Below are 12,940 nucleotides of genomic sequence, written 5' to 3'. Positions count from 1 at the left end.
TCTGATATTTTAAAACACTATAGAACTGTTGTTTTAGCTGTATTAAAGGCATAACTGCTTAATTTTGAGCATATAATAAACCCCTGAAATTTACGGTACAGTAAGAAACTCACCTCAAGGTGTTCTCCAAACAAGATATACAAGTGTATATCTTGTTTGGAGAACAGAGCTTACAAACCAAGTATTCAAACGCCATTCGTCTGGTAACACAAGAATATCCGTTACAAATGTGGTGATCACTGAACGGTCGAAGGGTAGGTATGAATGTACACAGCTTATGTTAGGATGTGTTGGTATGCTTTATTATGCTCCTGTTAGCAATTATAAAACAACTCGAAGCTCGCTACGCCAGTGAATGAAATATTATTTTATATGTACTGACTGAATCGCATTAAAACTCTGCACAATGAACTGCAGAGGAAAAGTTTTTTCCCGGTTTTATTGTTCATGTCCCAGCACACTGGTGTCATGGATGAAGCGACTGACTCTGGCTTCTCACGTGACTTCGCTTGAGATTGATCGTGGTCGAAGTGACACAGATCAAAGATTCCGTTCCAGATTCTTCGGGGTTTCCCCTACCTTGATCTTTCCACCATTGCTCCATTGCTTCGCCTCCGAGAGCTGTGGGATAGCCCTCACCAGGCAGCACCGTATCATATCCTGGGTCAATAATGCAGCTGTGATTCAAAGACCATATAATAGAGTATTTCATCACTGAAAAACTGTGCTCGAAAAATTCTAAATGGAACATCAAGAGACGAACCAGTTACTGACCTCCGAAGGTTTAGAACTGGCAGAGCGGCACAGTATTTACGTGTAGTTTATTATGCTTCGCGTAAAGTTAGTCTACCTTTTAGCGGCCTCCGTAGTCTACACGTAACGTTCCCACCTCACGACTCGTAGTACGCGGGTTCAAACCCGGCGGAGGTCGTGGAATTTTTAAGGGCGGAAAAATTCAGGGAACAAGTCCTCCGGGAGGGACTTTAAGCCGTGGGTCCCGTGTCGGAACTTTACGGCACGTAAACGAACGTCATATCTCCTAAGGAGGTCACTGAGCCAAATTCAGGGACATTTCCCTCCCAACAGTAGTCTCTAACGCCTCTGATAGATGGGGGAAGCATTATAAATACCGCCAAGCCAGTAGAGGCCGAACTCGCTAGCTTGGTCGGGATTGATAGTAAGCACTAATATGGGTAGGGTATAGAGACTGGTAGAATATCATAGTGGGAAGCACAATAGATCAAATTGGTCGCGGTGCATGGGGAAACCCACCCTCTCTAAATAACTAACTAGCCTACCTTTTGGATTCTTTTTCAATTCTTCGTTCACTGGCTTATGCTGAGGAAAAAACTTGGTCTGTGGCGTATAAAAATGTATGTATGTTACGCTTGTAGCAAAACTGCAATTAGGTTTGAGTCATGCGTTTGCAGATTGTTTGCGGTTGATTACAGGCACATGCCATTTCTCCATTAATACACTACCCGTAATATATGTAAGCAGACTGGTTACAGAAGTTTGTCTCAAGCTACAAGGTAGTTCAGATTAATATTTTAACGCTCACTTTGTTATTTAAACAAGATTAAATCAGAAAAGAAAAAAGCTCCCATAAAAGCATGGATCAACAGCAACGCTGTCAGATAGAACCATATGTTTTTGATGGATTTCTTAACGTCTGCCCTGGTTCCTTCAGGGAAAACGTTCACACATTTTAAATATATATCAGACTTCGTCCTTCAGTGTCTTTCTGGGTGTGCTCTCGGTCTTCTGTCATGGAATGAAATTTCCGTATATTGCGTCACAGTTAGCCTTTACGTTCTTAATGCGTCCATTTTCGTAACTGCAATTAGTACGGGTCTGAATGAGACGTATTTTTCAACCTGAGACAAATTCGTAATAAAGAGAAAGTTTCCTCTTCTTAGCTCACTCTGAAGGCGCACGTAACAGCTAGTACTATCATCTGGCTGCATTATACATTTGGAAGTTACCGACGGTTCGCTAGCTATGTACACAGGGTGACCCGAAAATAAGTTAACAAGTCAGTAAAATGTGCTCTAAAATACGGTTTTTTTTTTCGCTGTGGCGCTACAGCCCCAATTTGGGCCTAGGCCTACCTCCATGAAACTCTCAGTTTCCCTTCGGTTTACTAGATCTTACACATACGGTAGGACTCCTTGGGCGAGTGATCAGCTCGTCGCTGTAGACAAACACAGAAAAACGCACACAAACATCCATGCCCTGAGTGGGATTCGAACCCACGATCTCGGTTTCCAAGCGAGCGAAGACAGTGCATGCCTTAGACCGCTCGGCTACCGTGACCGGCAAAATACGTTATAAAGTTCTTTAGTTCATGCTAAACTCACAAGAATTCACTTTCTAAGTAACCGTAACGGAAGGATAAATTTAAGCAGGTGTTACACAAGGATTCGCTGTTCTGCCGAGCGAGAGATATTCTGGAAATTATAGTCGCCCTTTTCCTGCTTTCAATTTTAGTGCCCCGTTAATAGAGAGTGCTTTTATTTTGGCCTTCCGGTAACTAAGGTGTTCCGTTTGCTTATAAATTTAGATCAAAGAATACTTAGTAGAGAAAGGGGACTGTGTAGCATAGTTGGTTGTGGCATTATGCTACAACCCGGAAGGTCGCGGAGTCGAATCCTGATATCATTGGATTTTCAATTGATCTAACCCTTCCAGCCGCACTGTGACCCTTAGGTCGTCTCAGCCTCTAACAGAAATGAGTAAGGCAAAATGTTTGGATAATACCACAGTCTACAACCAGGCCGCGCCATAGCTCAAGCGGTTAGTCGCTGGCTTCCCACCGCGGCGGCCCGGGTTCGATCCCGTGTCTGGTCAAGTGGGGTTTGTGGTGGACAAAGTGGCGCTGGGGCAGGTTTTCTCCGAGTACTTCGGTTTCCCCTGCCAATCTTCATTCCACCAATTGCTCCACAATACCCCTCACCTATCATCTGGGGCTGGTACAATAGGCCAGAAGTGGCCGCAGTACAAGGGACTTAGTCCCACCCCACTAGCAATAAAAAAGAAAAATTAGTCTACAACCGTTTTCATCCACATCCTTACCAATTCACTTTTCACTACCGTTCACTGAGGAAAACATCACTGGATGTTTATTCCGCACACGCCAGAAGAGTGTACAATAAATAGTTACTAACTTGTACACCAGTCAGCACATTGACTTACAGATTGTACAGTGTGATTGTCAGTAAAGGAGAGAAATAAAAAAACTACCGTCCAGATACTCGGCGCTGTATACTGCATATCAGTGACGGCGCCTTAAATAAACTAGTAATAAATAAATAAATATTCTCCAAAAAGAATTTGTGAGAAATTGTGCGCCTATTACATGTTTCATAACAGTTACTGCAATGCAGAATTACTGGGTTTTTGGACTTTTACCATCCTCCGGAAATCTAAGTAATAGACGACACGACGTTTCGGAAACTGGATCTGTTTCCGTCTTTAGGTGAGAAAGGAAGATACCTACTCAGTTGTGTCCCTTAAAAAGAGTTAATCTCAATCACTGGACAACTCCTGTCAGATTTACCCAGCTATTTCAACATATAAGACTAGGTTAGTTTCAAGGGGCCCAACTGAGTAGGTATCTTCCTTTCTCACCTGAAGACGGAAACAGATCTAGTTTCCGAAACGTCGTGCCCTCTATTACCGAGATTTCCGAACGATGGAAAACGCCCAAAAACCCAGTAACTCTGTATGTCATCCACCAATGTCAGAACCCTTTAGGATCTACCAGTTAATGCAATGTTAGACCTACACTGAGTGGTAATTTTGTTAGCCTTCCATTCGAACTTACACTTTCTCTGTATATATCAGGATCAAAGTGCGTGAGGTGAGATACAAGACTTGATTGAACCTGCTCAGGATAGCATCCAGACGTGAATATGGTAATAAACCTTCGGATTACATATATACATAGNCTGTCTGCTTTTACCGTTCTCACGGTCTTGTCGCTTGCAGATTTCTTATACTTTTTCTTCTACCCTGAAGATGGAGGCGATACGTTCCTCCGAAACGTCGGTTAACACCACTTATACACGGTGCCAAATCCCAGAAGACTGCTTTCTTCATAGTCACCGCCGTGAAAGCCTCAAATCTTACATGGTTATGTTGTGTTTTCCAACTAACCAATTCAGTAGTTTCGAGCAGTCCCGGGAGTGGTCGCGCCCTAGACCACGCGGGCATTGATTAAATACACCTATACAGCAATTTGTTCGTTTAGTTCCGGTTGTCATGTATAATGAAGCTGACGTTTCGGTTATTTACTCAGATAAAATCTTGTTCAACGCATAGAGGCTGACACGGTTGAAATAAACAGTTTTCTTTCCGGAAAACTCTCTTATAATACCATTTTTCGCTTCTTATAAACGTTGTGTCTAGAAATAGTTATGAAGAGAATTTTGATGACCCAGAAACGGGTTGTTATAATCAGTATAGGAAATTAGTTGGCAAGGAAAACGTCCAAAATGTATTAATTGATCGACGTATATTAAACGAGACGTTGCGGGAAGAACTAATCGCCTACTTTCTTTTGTCAGGATACGGACCGCATAGAAAACGACGCCTAAAATAATAGTTCTTTGCAGCTGGGACATCTTTACCGAGTTTTTACCTAGCATCGGAAGGAGGAAATACAGACACACGAGTCCAACAGTTCTTCTGTTATTGCATTTGTTCTTAGCCGCTGGAACGTGTTTACTTTGCCGTTGCCTATCAACGAAAGGAGGAGTAAACTCCAACGAGCCTTTGCATAGCAACGATAGAAGGACTACACATACAGACACGCAGACTAATGGGAGGGATTTATTAAGTCCTCCGTTGAGATGGGCTCAGGTGCCATAATATACGAAGTGACATGACGATTGGTTCAGGCTTTCAAAAATTAATTAGGGTGGGGGGGTGAGATTCACAGACAGTATGGTGATCGCATAAGTAGGCTGAAAACCTCATTAGGAGCAATGCTGATCCTCAGCCTAAAGAGATATTATCTTGTCTCTCCTACACACGCTCCCCACCACCACCACCTCCCAGGATGGGTTTTATTGTGAAATGAAAGTGCCTGAATCTAATAAAATCTGATGGCTCTGCTGGACGTGAGTCAACCGAAAAAGAAACCGCGATGTCCCATTATGACTGGAGAGAGTTTGTGGCGACAGAACTTTTTTAATTTGGCGCTTCGCGGAGTGATTTCCCTGACTCTCCGGGGTGTAGTGCGGTCAAGGGTTGTCCAAATTGACAACGCTACCATATAACTAATTTCATGCGGAAATCTGTAACTTATTCCCCCCAATAATTTACGCTTAATCCGATTTTCTGTTGGAGGACCTGATGGAAGTCAGATGTATTCCTATTCTTCTTTTTCCCCCACTTATTTTTCCTATTTCTTAAGGAAGGCGCAGTTCAATTTATGTTTCCGTTTAGAAGGTTAAGCTATCCCTGTAACAGACCGTGAAGGCCCATAGGGTTGTGAGACGTCGAGGCTCCCACATTTTCTAGACAATCGTATCACGGATGACGGAAAATTTGTCAGCCTTACGTGCCGGTCGCCCTTTACCACCCCTCAGGAAAATTTCTGGTACTCAATTTTGTTAGAGGCTGAGTGGACCCCAGGGTCATAATACGGCTGGAAGGATTAGGTCAATTGAAAAAAATCCAATGACTTCATTGGGACTCAACCCGCGACCTTCCAGCTTGTAGCATAGTGCCTCAATCAACTACGCTACCGCGTGCCTTAAGGAGTTAAATGTAGCATGTATTTATCGGAGGTCTGATAGTCTCATAACTCCTTGTTTGGATATTTGTTACATTCGTACGTAACGTATTATAACGGATTTGATCAAAGCGTTGCCAGGCAACGGATCCGTAAACACCGTCCAACACACAACAATATATGAGGCAGTTTTCTATGTCGTCCGCGCCACGCCCATGCTGGTAACGCACCAATGAACTCGCCGTCTGACACGTGACACGTGTTTTCCATGGTCTTCATACAGATGAGTTATTATGAAGACGATCGGCGTTTGAAGACTTAACGTGAATTTGAAGACTTTGATGTGTGATATAGTGCAGCGATATCTGGTGTGTGACAGTTATAATTCCTGTGTTAAAATCCGTTGCCAGGAAACGGACAGGAAAACTTTGCAGAAGAATAGCCATTATCGAGATCTGTTACCTAGTAACGTCTAGTGTAAGCAGACATTGAAGATGTTATTTATATGTTATAATTACAGTAATCCTTCAAGTGTTATAATGAATTGTAGTTACGACCTGTAAGTGGTTAATAAATCCAATTGCCAATCCAAACCCGCGTCTTTAGTCACTCCCACACGTGACAGTATGATTATGTATCTAACTGACTCAATGTAGCAGGTTCCTCCTTGAAGAACTGACCGTCGTTGTGCTTGTCACGTAATGTTCCGCCTTTTATAAGGCATGGCTCGATACCGCGTTCACAACATTCGGCCATTTGGCTCTATTCTGAGCCAGTTTAATCCACTTGTAAATTTTGACTCTAGTATATTACGCTTCGGGTTACTTAGGTTCTGGACTTTGTTCATCGTGTAGTATTCTGAAAGAACGCGATGTTTCGAGGACCAGATCTCTTTCCATCCAAAGGTGGGAAGGCACGATCCAATACAAGGAACTAGCCTCAGTCACTGGACAAGTTAAGTTAGCCATTTAGCGTGTTTCCTAGGCAACGCGACAAGAAATTTCGTGGGTCTCGGCTTTGGACGAATATTTATTGTACGATCATTCTTTACACTCACAAATACAATTATCGGACTTAGAATGCCTTCGGACGTTTCTTCTTCAATCCTGCAACACTCTTGCACCACTAATCTCGGTAAGTGTCTTCTGGTCTGCTCGGAGCTCAACTGTCCTTGGTTCTCATCGGATACGAACTCTACTGGTCTCAAGTCGAAGTCAAAGTCACATTGCGACTCGAGACCTATATTACCGTCTCAAATTTGAGACTTCCCTTTTCGTCGCCTCCTACAACTCGCAGGTTCACGGTAGAGGTATTCGAACCCCTCTACTGGTCTCTTGTCGGATACGAACTATTATAACCTGCACTCGGGCCGAACAGGGAACACCTTGTTGAAGGGTTAATTTCGCCCGCTGCTATGCAACGAACGCGGGAATACATGTTTGCCTCAAACAATTCGTTTGTAACGGTGGAAACCCCACTGTTAAGACTCATCTCCGGGGCAACGATTTCCTGGCATTGCTTTTTCATGGTCCGTTGCGTAGCGATGGATATGTTATAGTCCGGCTTTCAGGCAGCACGTCACGTTGCTCCCTGTGAATATTAATATGGTCTTGAATAACATGTTTGCATCGTCAGATGCGTGCATATTCCATCTGTGAGATCGTGATGTCATCTCTGAAATGAAAAGAGTGAACATGTCGCGTATATGCGACGATGTGATCCTTAAATGGTGAATATTCCCAAAACGAAAATCACATACTATGTGATGCGGGATATACTTTCTTGAGATCCTAGTCTGACGAGACTACCTTTGTTTGCTTCCGTAAGGGTTTCACTGTCCATTTTCCTTCGCCACTATACGAGCTTGTGCCTGTCTTTGAGTTCCCAGTCGATTTCACTGAATTGAGTGGTTTCCGATTGATGAAGAGTAACTGAGGCGTACCATTGATAGGTGCAAATGTGAGGGAACAGGTGTTTGAATCCCACGTTAAGTTGCGTGGACAAGGAGAACAAGGCTTATCACTCACATCTACCGAATTATTGATTCTTCACCCAAGCCGAGACGAACAAAAGCACCGTGATGAATTGTTGTGTTGGTTCATAATTATGAAATATTACCATAACTCAGAAGAAAGAAACGTAAAGTTCAGTGATCTTTTGTTTACGAACAGTATCACGTCGGCTCCGCGGCTGCCACTAAAAAGTGAACGAAAAGAGAATTGCTGAGTCACCAGTTCTGTTGGAAGCCAACAGATACTTAATAAGGGCACGTCAACACAATGCTTTATAAGTAAATACAACTAATATTAACGTGTTAACTTACTCGTGGAGTTGAGCCCTTCTTGAGAAGCCGCCAGTTGTGCAACTACTCAAGAACTTCCCAGCATTTTATAGAACCAGAAGGTTCATTACCGTATTATCAAGAGCTCTACATTTGTCCCTCTCCTGAACCAGCTCAATCCAATCCATACCATCCCATTATATCTGTCTAAGATCCATTTTAATATTGTTCACCCACTTACATTTTGGTCTTCCCAGTGGTCTCCTTACTTCCGGCTCTCCCACCAATATCCTATATGGATTCGTCCTCTCTCCCATTCATGCTACATGCCCTGTCCATCTAATCATTTATGAATTAACGTTTTAACGCTGTTTTATTTTCTACACTGTTACATGTTTCGATTTGTGTCATCGTCATCAGGTGGTAACAATAAATACATAACCGTCATCACTGAATTGTTAGGCTAATATGTATCCGTATTAGTGAACATCGTAAATGAAATATTAAATTTGTGAATTTGAAATTGTGTTTTTGACATTTTTATAAAATCTTAGACGGACGCATATTAGTCCAGCAATCCAGTGATAATGCTTATGTATTTGTTGTTAACACGTCAGTATTAGTTTTATTTACTTATAGATTGTTGTTGACCACATTCAATCGGTCCGTAATGACATACAAGAGGATGCAAACAATAAAGAAGAAAGTAATTTACGAAACAAATTGTCAGATGTAGCCAGATTTTAACAGATTTCCTTACTACAGGCCTATTAACAACAAGTGCTTACTCAGAATTCTTTCAGACATTTGTAATTATTATTATTTTCTCAAATCAGAAGAACCATATTTCGCTACCGCATAAAAATCTTGGCAAAATTATTTTGTATACCTTTATGTGTAATGAACTCTTTTTGAACTGAATAATAGAAAACGGTTTGTGAATTGTTCTCTCAGTCATGACTATCATAGGCTGTTCTTTCTAAAATTTGCTATATGTTTACATTTGAAAAGGTTTTCACATGATTTGGTTGGCCTGCATTTATTTGTATTATGATCTGAATATTTTGGTTTCATACACATGGGACCCTCAACGTCTCACAACCCTATGGGCCTTCACGGCCTGGTACAGGGATAGCTTTACTTTTTTTTTATACTTTACTTCCGAATTCGGCTACACTTCACGTGTTCATATGCGCGTCATGTATATGGAGGTAATACCGTATTTACGCATGTATAGGCCGCGTGCGTGTATAGGCCGCAGCACAATTTTCAGACAGAAATTATAGAAAAAATAATTTTCTTGGAATATTATTTGAGGAGTAGAACACCCTGTATTACTAATTATGAATATCATTTTTTTAATGAAGTGTGATTTCGAATATAAGCCGCACCCCAGTTTTCCTCTTGAATTTTTGGCAAAAAATGTGCGGCCTATACATGCGTAAATACGGTAGTTTGATGCACGTCATAACGCATGTACGGCGCAATTATAAGTCACAGTGCAGTTTGTGTGGGGTCTGTATCAGCCTGCTGACGTATGGATGGTGGTGTACGGCTGATTGCATGCAAGGTCTGATTATCCGTCAGCTCAGATCCCACGGGCCAGATTACTCGAATGTTTGTTTACTTTGTTCATTGTTGTCAGCCACTTCCTGTACTTCGACACACAGTACGGTTACATCAACAGCTTCAGCTTTTTTTGGTATCCATATCCGTGTTGGGCACAGGGTGGTTCTCAGTGATGTGAGTTTCTTAATCGAAAATTAAACCGAGTTCAGCAGGCATGTAGCGGGAGACAAGCGCATTCTGAGTTCGATTGGTCGATACTGTCCAGCAGATGATGAGGGACAGTATCGACCAACGACCAGATCCTCTCCCTGTCTTGGTAAATACGCATTGAAAGATGCTTCATTATAACGGCCTTTAGCCGCGTCCATGTTCCAGTATCGTAACTCCAATCGCGTTCATGTTCCAGTATTGTAACTCCCTTCAGGGGCCGCGCCATAGCTCTAGCGGTTAGTCGCTGGCTTGCCACCGCGGTGGCCCGGGTTCGATCCCAGGTCTGGTCAAGTGGGATTTGTGGTGGACAAAGTGGCGCTGGGGCAGGTTTCCGAGTACTTCGGTTTCCCCTGCCAATCTTCATTCCATCAATTGCTCCACAATCACCCTCACCTATCAGCTGGGGCTGGTACAATAGGCCACAAGTGGCCGCAGTACAAGGGACTTAGTCCCACCCCACTAGCCATAAAAAAACTCCCTTCAGTCGTGTTCATGTTCCTGTATTGTAACTCCCTTCAGTCGCGTTCGTGTTCCAGTATTGTAACTCCCTTCAGTCGTGTTCATGTTCCAGTATTGTAACTCCCTTCAGCCGCGTTCATGTTCCAGTATTGTAACTCCCTTCAGTCGTGTTCATGTTCCAGTATTGTAACTCCCTTCAGCCGCGTTCATGTTCCAGTATTGTAACTCCCTTCAGTCGTGTTCATGTTCCAGTATTGTAACTCCCTTCAGCCGCGTTCATGTTCCAGTATTGTAACTCCCTTCAGTCGTGTTCATGTTCCAGTATCGCCCCGTTACCAGAAAGGCAACCATAAAAGAAAATCCCCTTTGCAGACACAGTGTTACATCAGGCATATACCTAACTGTAACCACCGAAGTGTCGTCAGTATGTTGCGAACATGAACGGAATTTGTACCCACGGGGAATTATGTCTTCTGTTATACACGGAGGCTCCTCTCTGTTGATATTTGGACACTGCGTACTTGTGAAACTGTTAACAGATATTTCCCTAGCCCTGTTCCCTTCACCGCAAGCTTGACCTGTGGATTTCATGGTTTGAAGAATACTTTGTCGTTCCACACATGTATGTGTATATGTATGCATGCGACGATCGCAATGGCCGCGCGGTCTAAGGCATGAACCGTCTTCGCCAGCTCGAACACAGGGATCATGGGTTCGAATCCCACTCGAAACGTGGATGTCTTTGTTTATTCTGTGTTTGTGTCGTTCTGTATGGAGGTAGAGAATATGACCGACTATGTTTAGATAAAGAAACTGAAAAAACGACCAAGATCCACAAGGGCTGTACAGTAGATGGATGTATGCATGCATTTGAAGGGTTCTGTCTTTGGGATATGATGTCGTGTAGCCTTGTAGACGCGTACAGAGCTAAATGTGTACCAGTTGAACTGCGTCACATCACAGAAGGTTCACTTTATGGTCAGCACATTGAGAACTTTAAGTCTAACTTTTATTTATGCACTTAATTATTTATTTATGGAGGCGTGTCTTTAAAATATGCATACAAGAAGCTTTAAGCCTAAAACTGCTGTAATGTGCGTCTTATATCATTTTAATTTCGAGATCATTAACATCATAATAATGAAAGACTATTTCGGCCATCCATTATAGAAATAGTCGTAACTTTCGTAGGAAAATGAATACATCTTTGTGCCCCTTTCAGTAATGCCGAGTGATCCATTTGAGATGTTAGAAAAGTAAACCGTTGTATACAAGAAGTTAATGTACGTTTCCCTGAGCAGTTTGTTTGAATATGAGCGGGAAGGATGTCCTTGTAGGGCGAATGGAAGGTTTACATGCGGTTCAGCCGCGTGGCGGCGCTAGCATATGAGAAAGAGAGAGAGAGAGAGATGGCGGTAACACCGCAACAGCGAGTACAGTGCGTCGTATGGTATGCGAAATTTTCGAGTGTTATGTGACATCTCAGGCGGATCATCCTGTACATTGGATTAAATTTTAACATGCTGTGTTGTCTTACCCATACCTTAAGAGCAAGGGATGACTCTCCCTCTTTCTTTCACACACAAACACGCGCTTGCTCCTTCTAGGCACATTTATGATTATTTCACTGCCGAGCAGACACATTACATAATAATAGGCCTATTTCATACATGAAGTCGCCAGTATTACAAATTAAAGTTCAACAACTTTGGTTTTAATTTTAATTAATTTAAGCTGAACTCGATTTATAAGCGATACTCTTTGCTAAAATAAATGAGGTTACTCTTGCTCCAATGCCGATAACCGCACCATATAACTTTCACGGGTTTGGATCGCTCGAGCCCTAGCGTCACTGTTTACAGTCTCACCCGGGACGAGGATATACGTGGTATATCTGCTGGGTTTGCTGTGTTTTCGTGCTCTTCATTGGTTTGATCCTCTTTCAAGGCAGACGCGGCAAATGTCTAAATAATCCACGGTTTCAGAACTGAATTCTGAGTCGAGACAGGTCGAGGGACCTCATGTATGAGACCCAAAGCACATGCCCACGTCTGTCATTGCGCATTTGTCCCTACCCTTTCGCTTCCCCCGTTGCATTGTTTACAATAAGGCTTTTTATATAAATTTGAATGACTCACGGAAATACATAATTAACACTGTTCTTAGCGGCCTCCGTGGGTCCCGTGTCGTAGCTTTACGGCACGTAAAAGATCCTCATGTCTCTAGGAGACCTCTGAGCAAAATTAGGCAAGGTTTCCCGCCCAAGTAGTTTCCAATGCCTCCGGTAGATGGGGAAGCATCGGGTACCACTGGCAGCCTCGCTGGCTGAACGGGGCTGATGGCGAGCACCAGTACCGGCAGGGTATGGCGACTGGTAGAATATCAAAGGGGGACGTACAATAGACTATTAGTCGCGGTTCATGGGGAAACCCACCCCCTCCAATAATAATAATAATAACACTCTTCTTGATGTTTCCAGACTGAGCTATCGCAGAACCTGCAGCAGCTGTCGGAGAAGGCGAGGTCCACAACAGAATTTATCCAGAGGCTTAAAGGAATGACGGATAAAGTAACTGTGAGTAACTTGTGTAACACATTGAACTTAAGCAATAAAATTGTGGCAACTTCTTCACTTTCTTGCTAACTCACTCACTCACGCACTCAATAGAGGAGACTCCTTG

The 12,940-nt window shown here is 42.9% G+C and overlaps 1 protein-coding gene across 3 annotated transcripts in view; it reads left to right on the top strand.

The window, feature by feature from the left end:
* LOC111861915 (E3 ubiquitin-protein ligase TRIM9) overlaps window positions 1–12,940 on the top strand; it is a 422,827-nt gene that overhangs the window by 336,484 nt on the left and 73,403 nt on the right. For all 3 annotated transcript variants that reach the window (XM_023846878.2, XM_023846877.2, XM_033750502.1), the window contains exon 2: window positions 12,739–12,834. In XM_023846878.2, the coding sequence (XP_023702646.1) occupies window positions 12,739–12,834 (96 nt within the window). The remainder of the gene's footprint in view (window positions 1–12,738; window positions 12,835–12,940) is intronic.

The sequence above is a fragment of the Cryptotermes secundus genome, unplaced genomic scaffold, assembly GCF_002891405.2.
Source record: "Cryptotermes secundus unplaced genomic scaffold, Csec_1.0 scaffold39, whole genome shotgun sequence".
Classification (NCBI taxonomy): domain Eukaryota; kingdom Metazoa; phylum Arthropoda; class Insecta; order Blattodea; family Kalotermitidae; genus Cryptotermes; species Cryptotermes secundus.
This window is presented reverse-complemented; position numbering and strand designations above follow the sequence as displayed.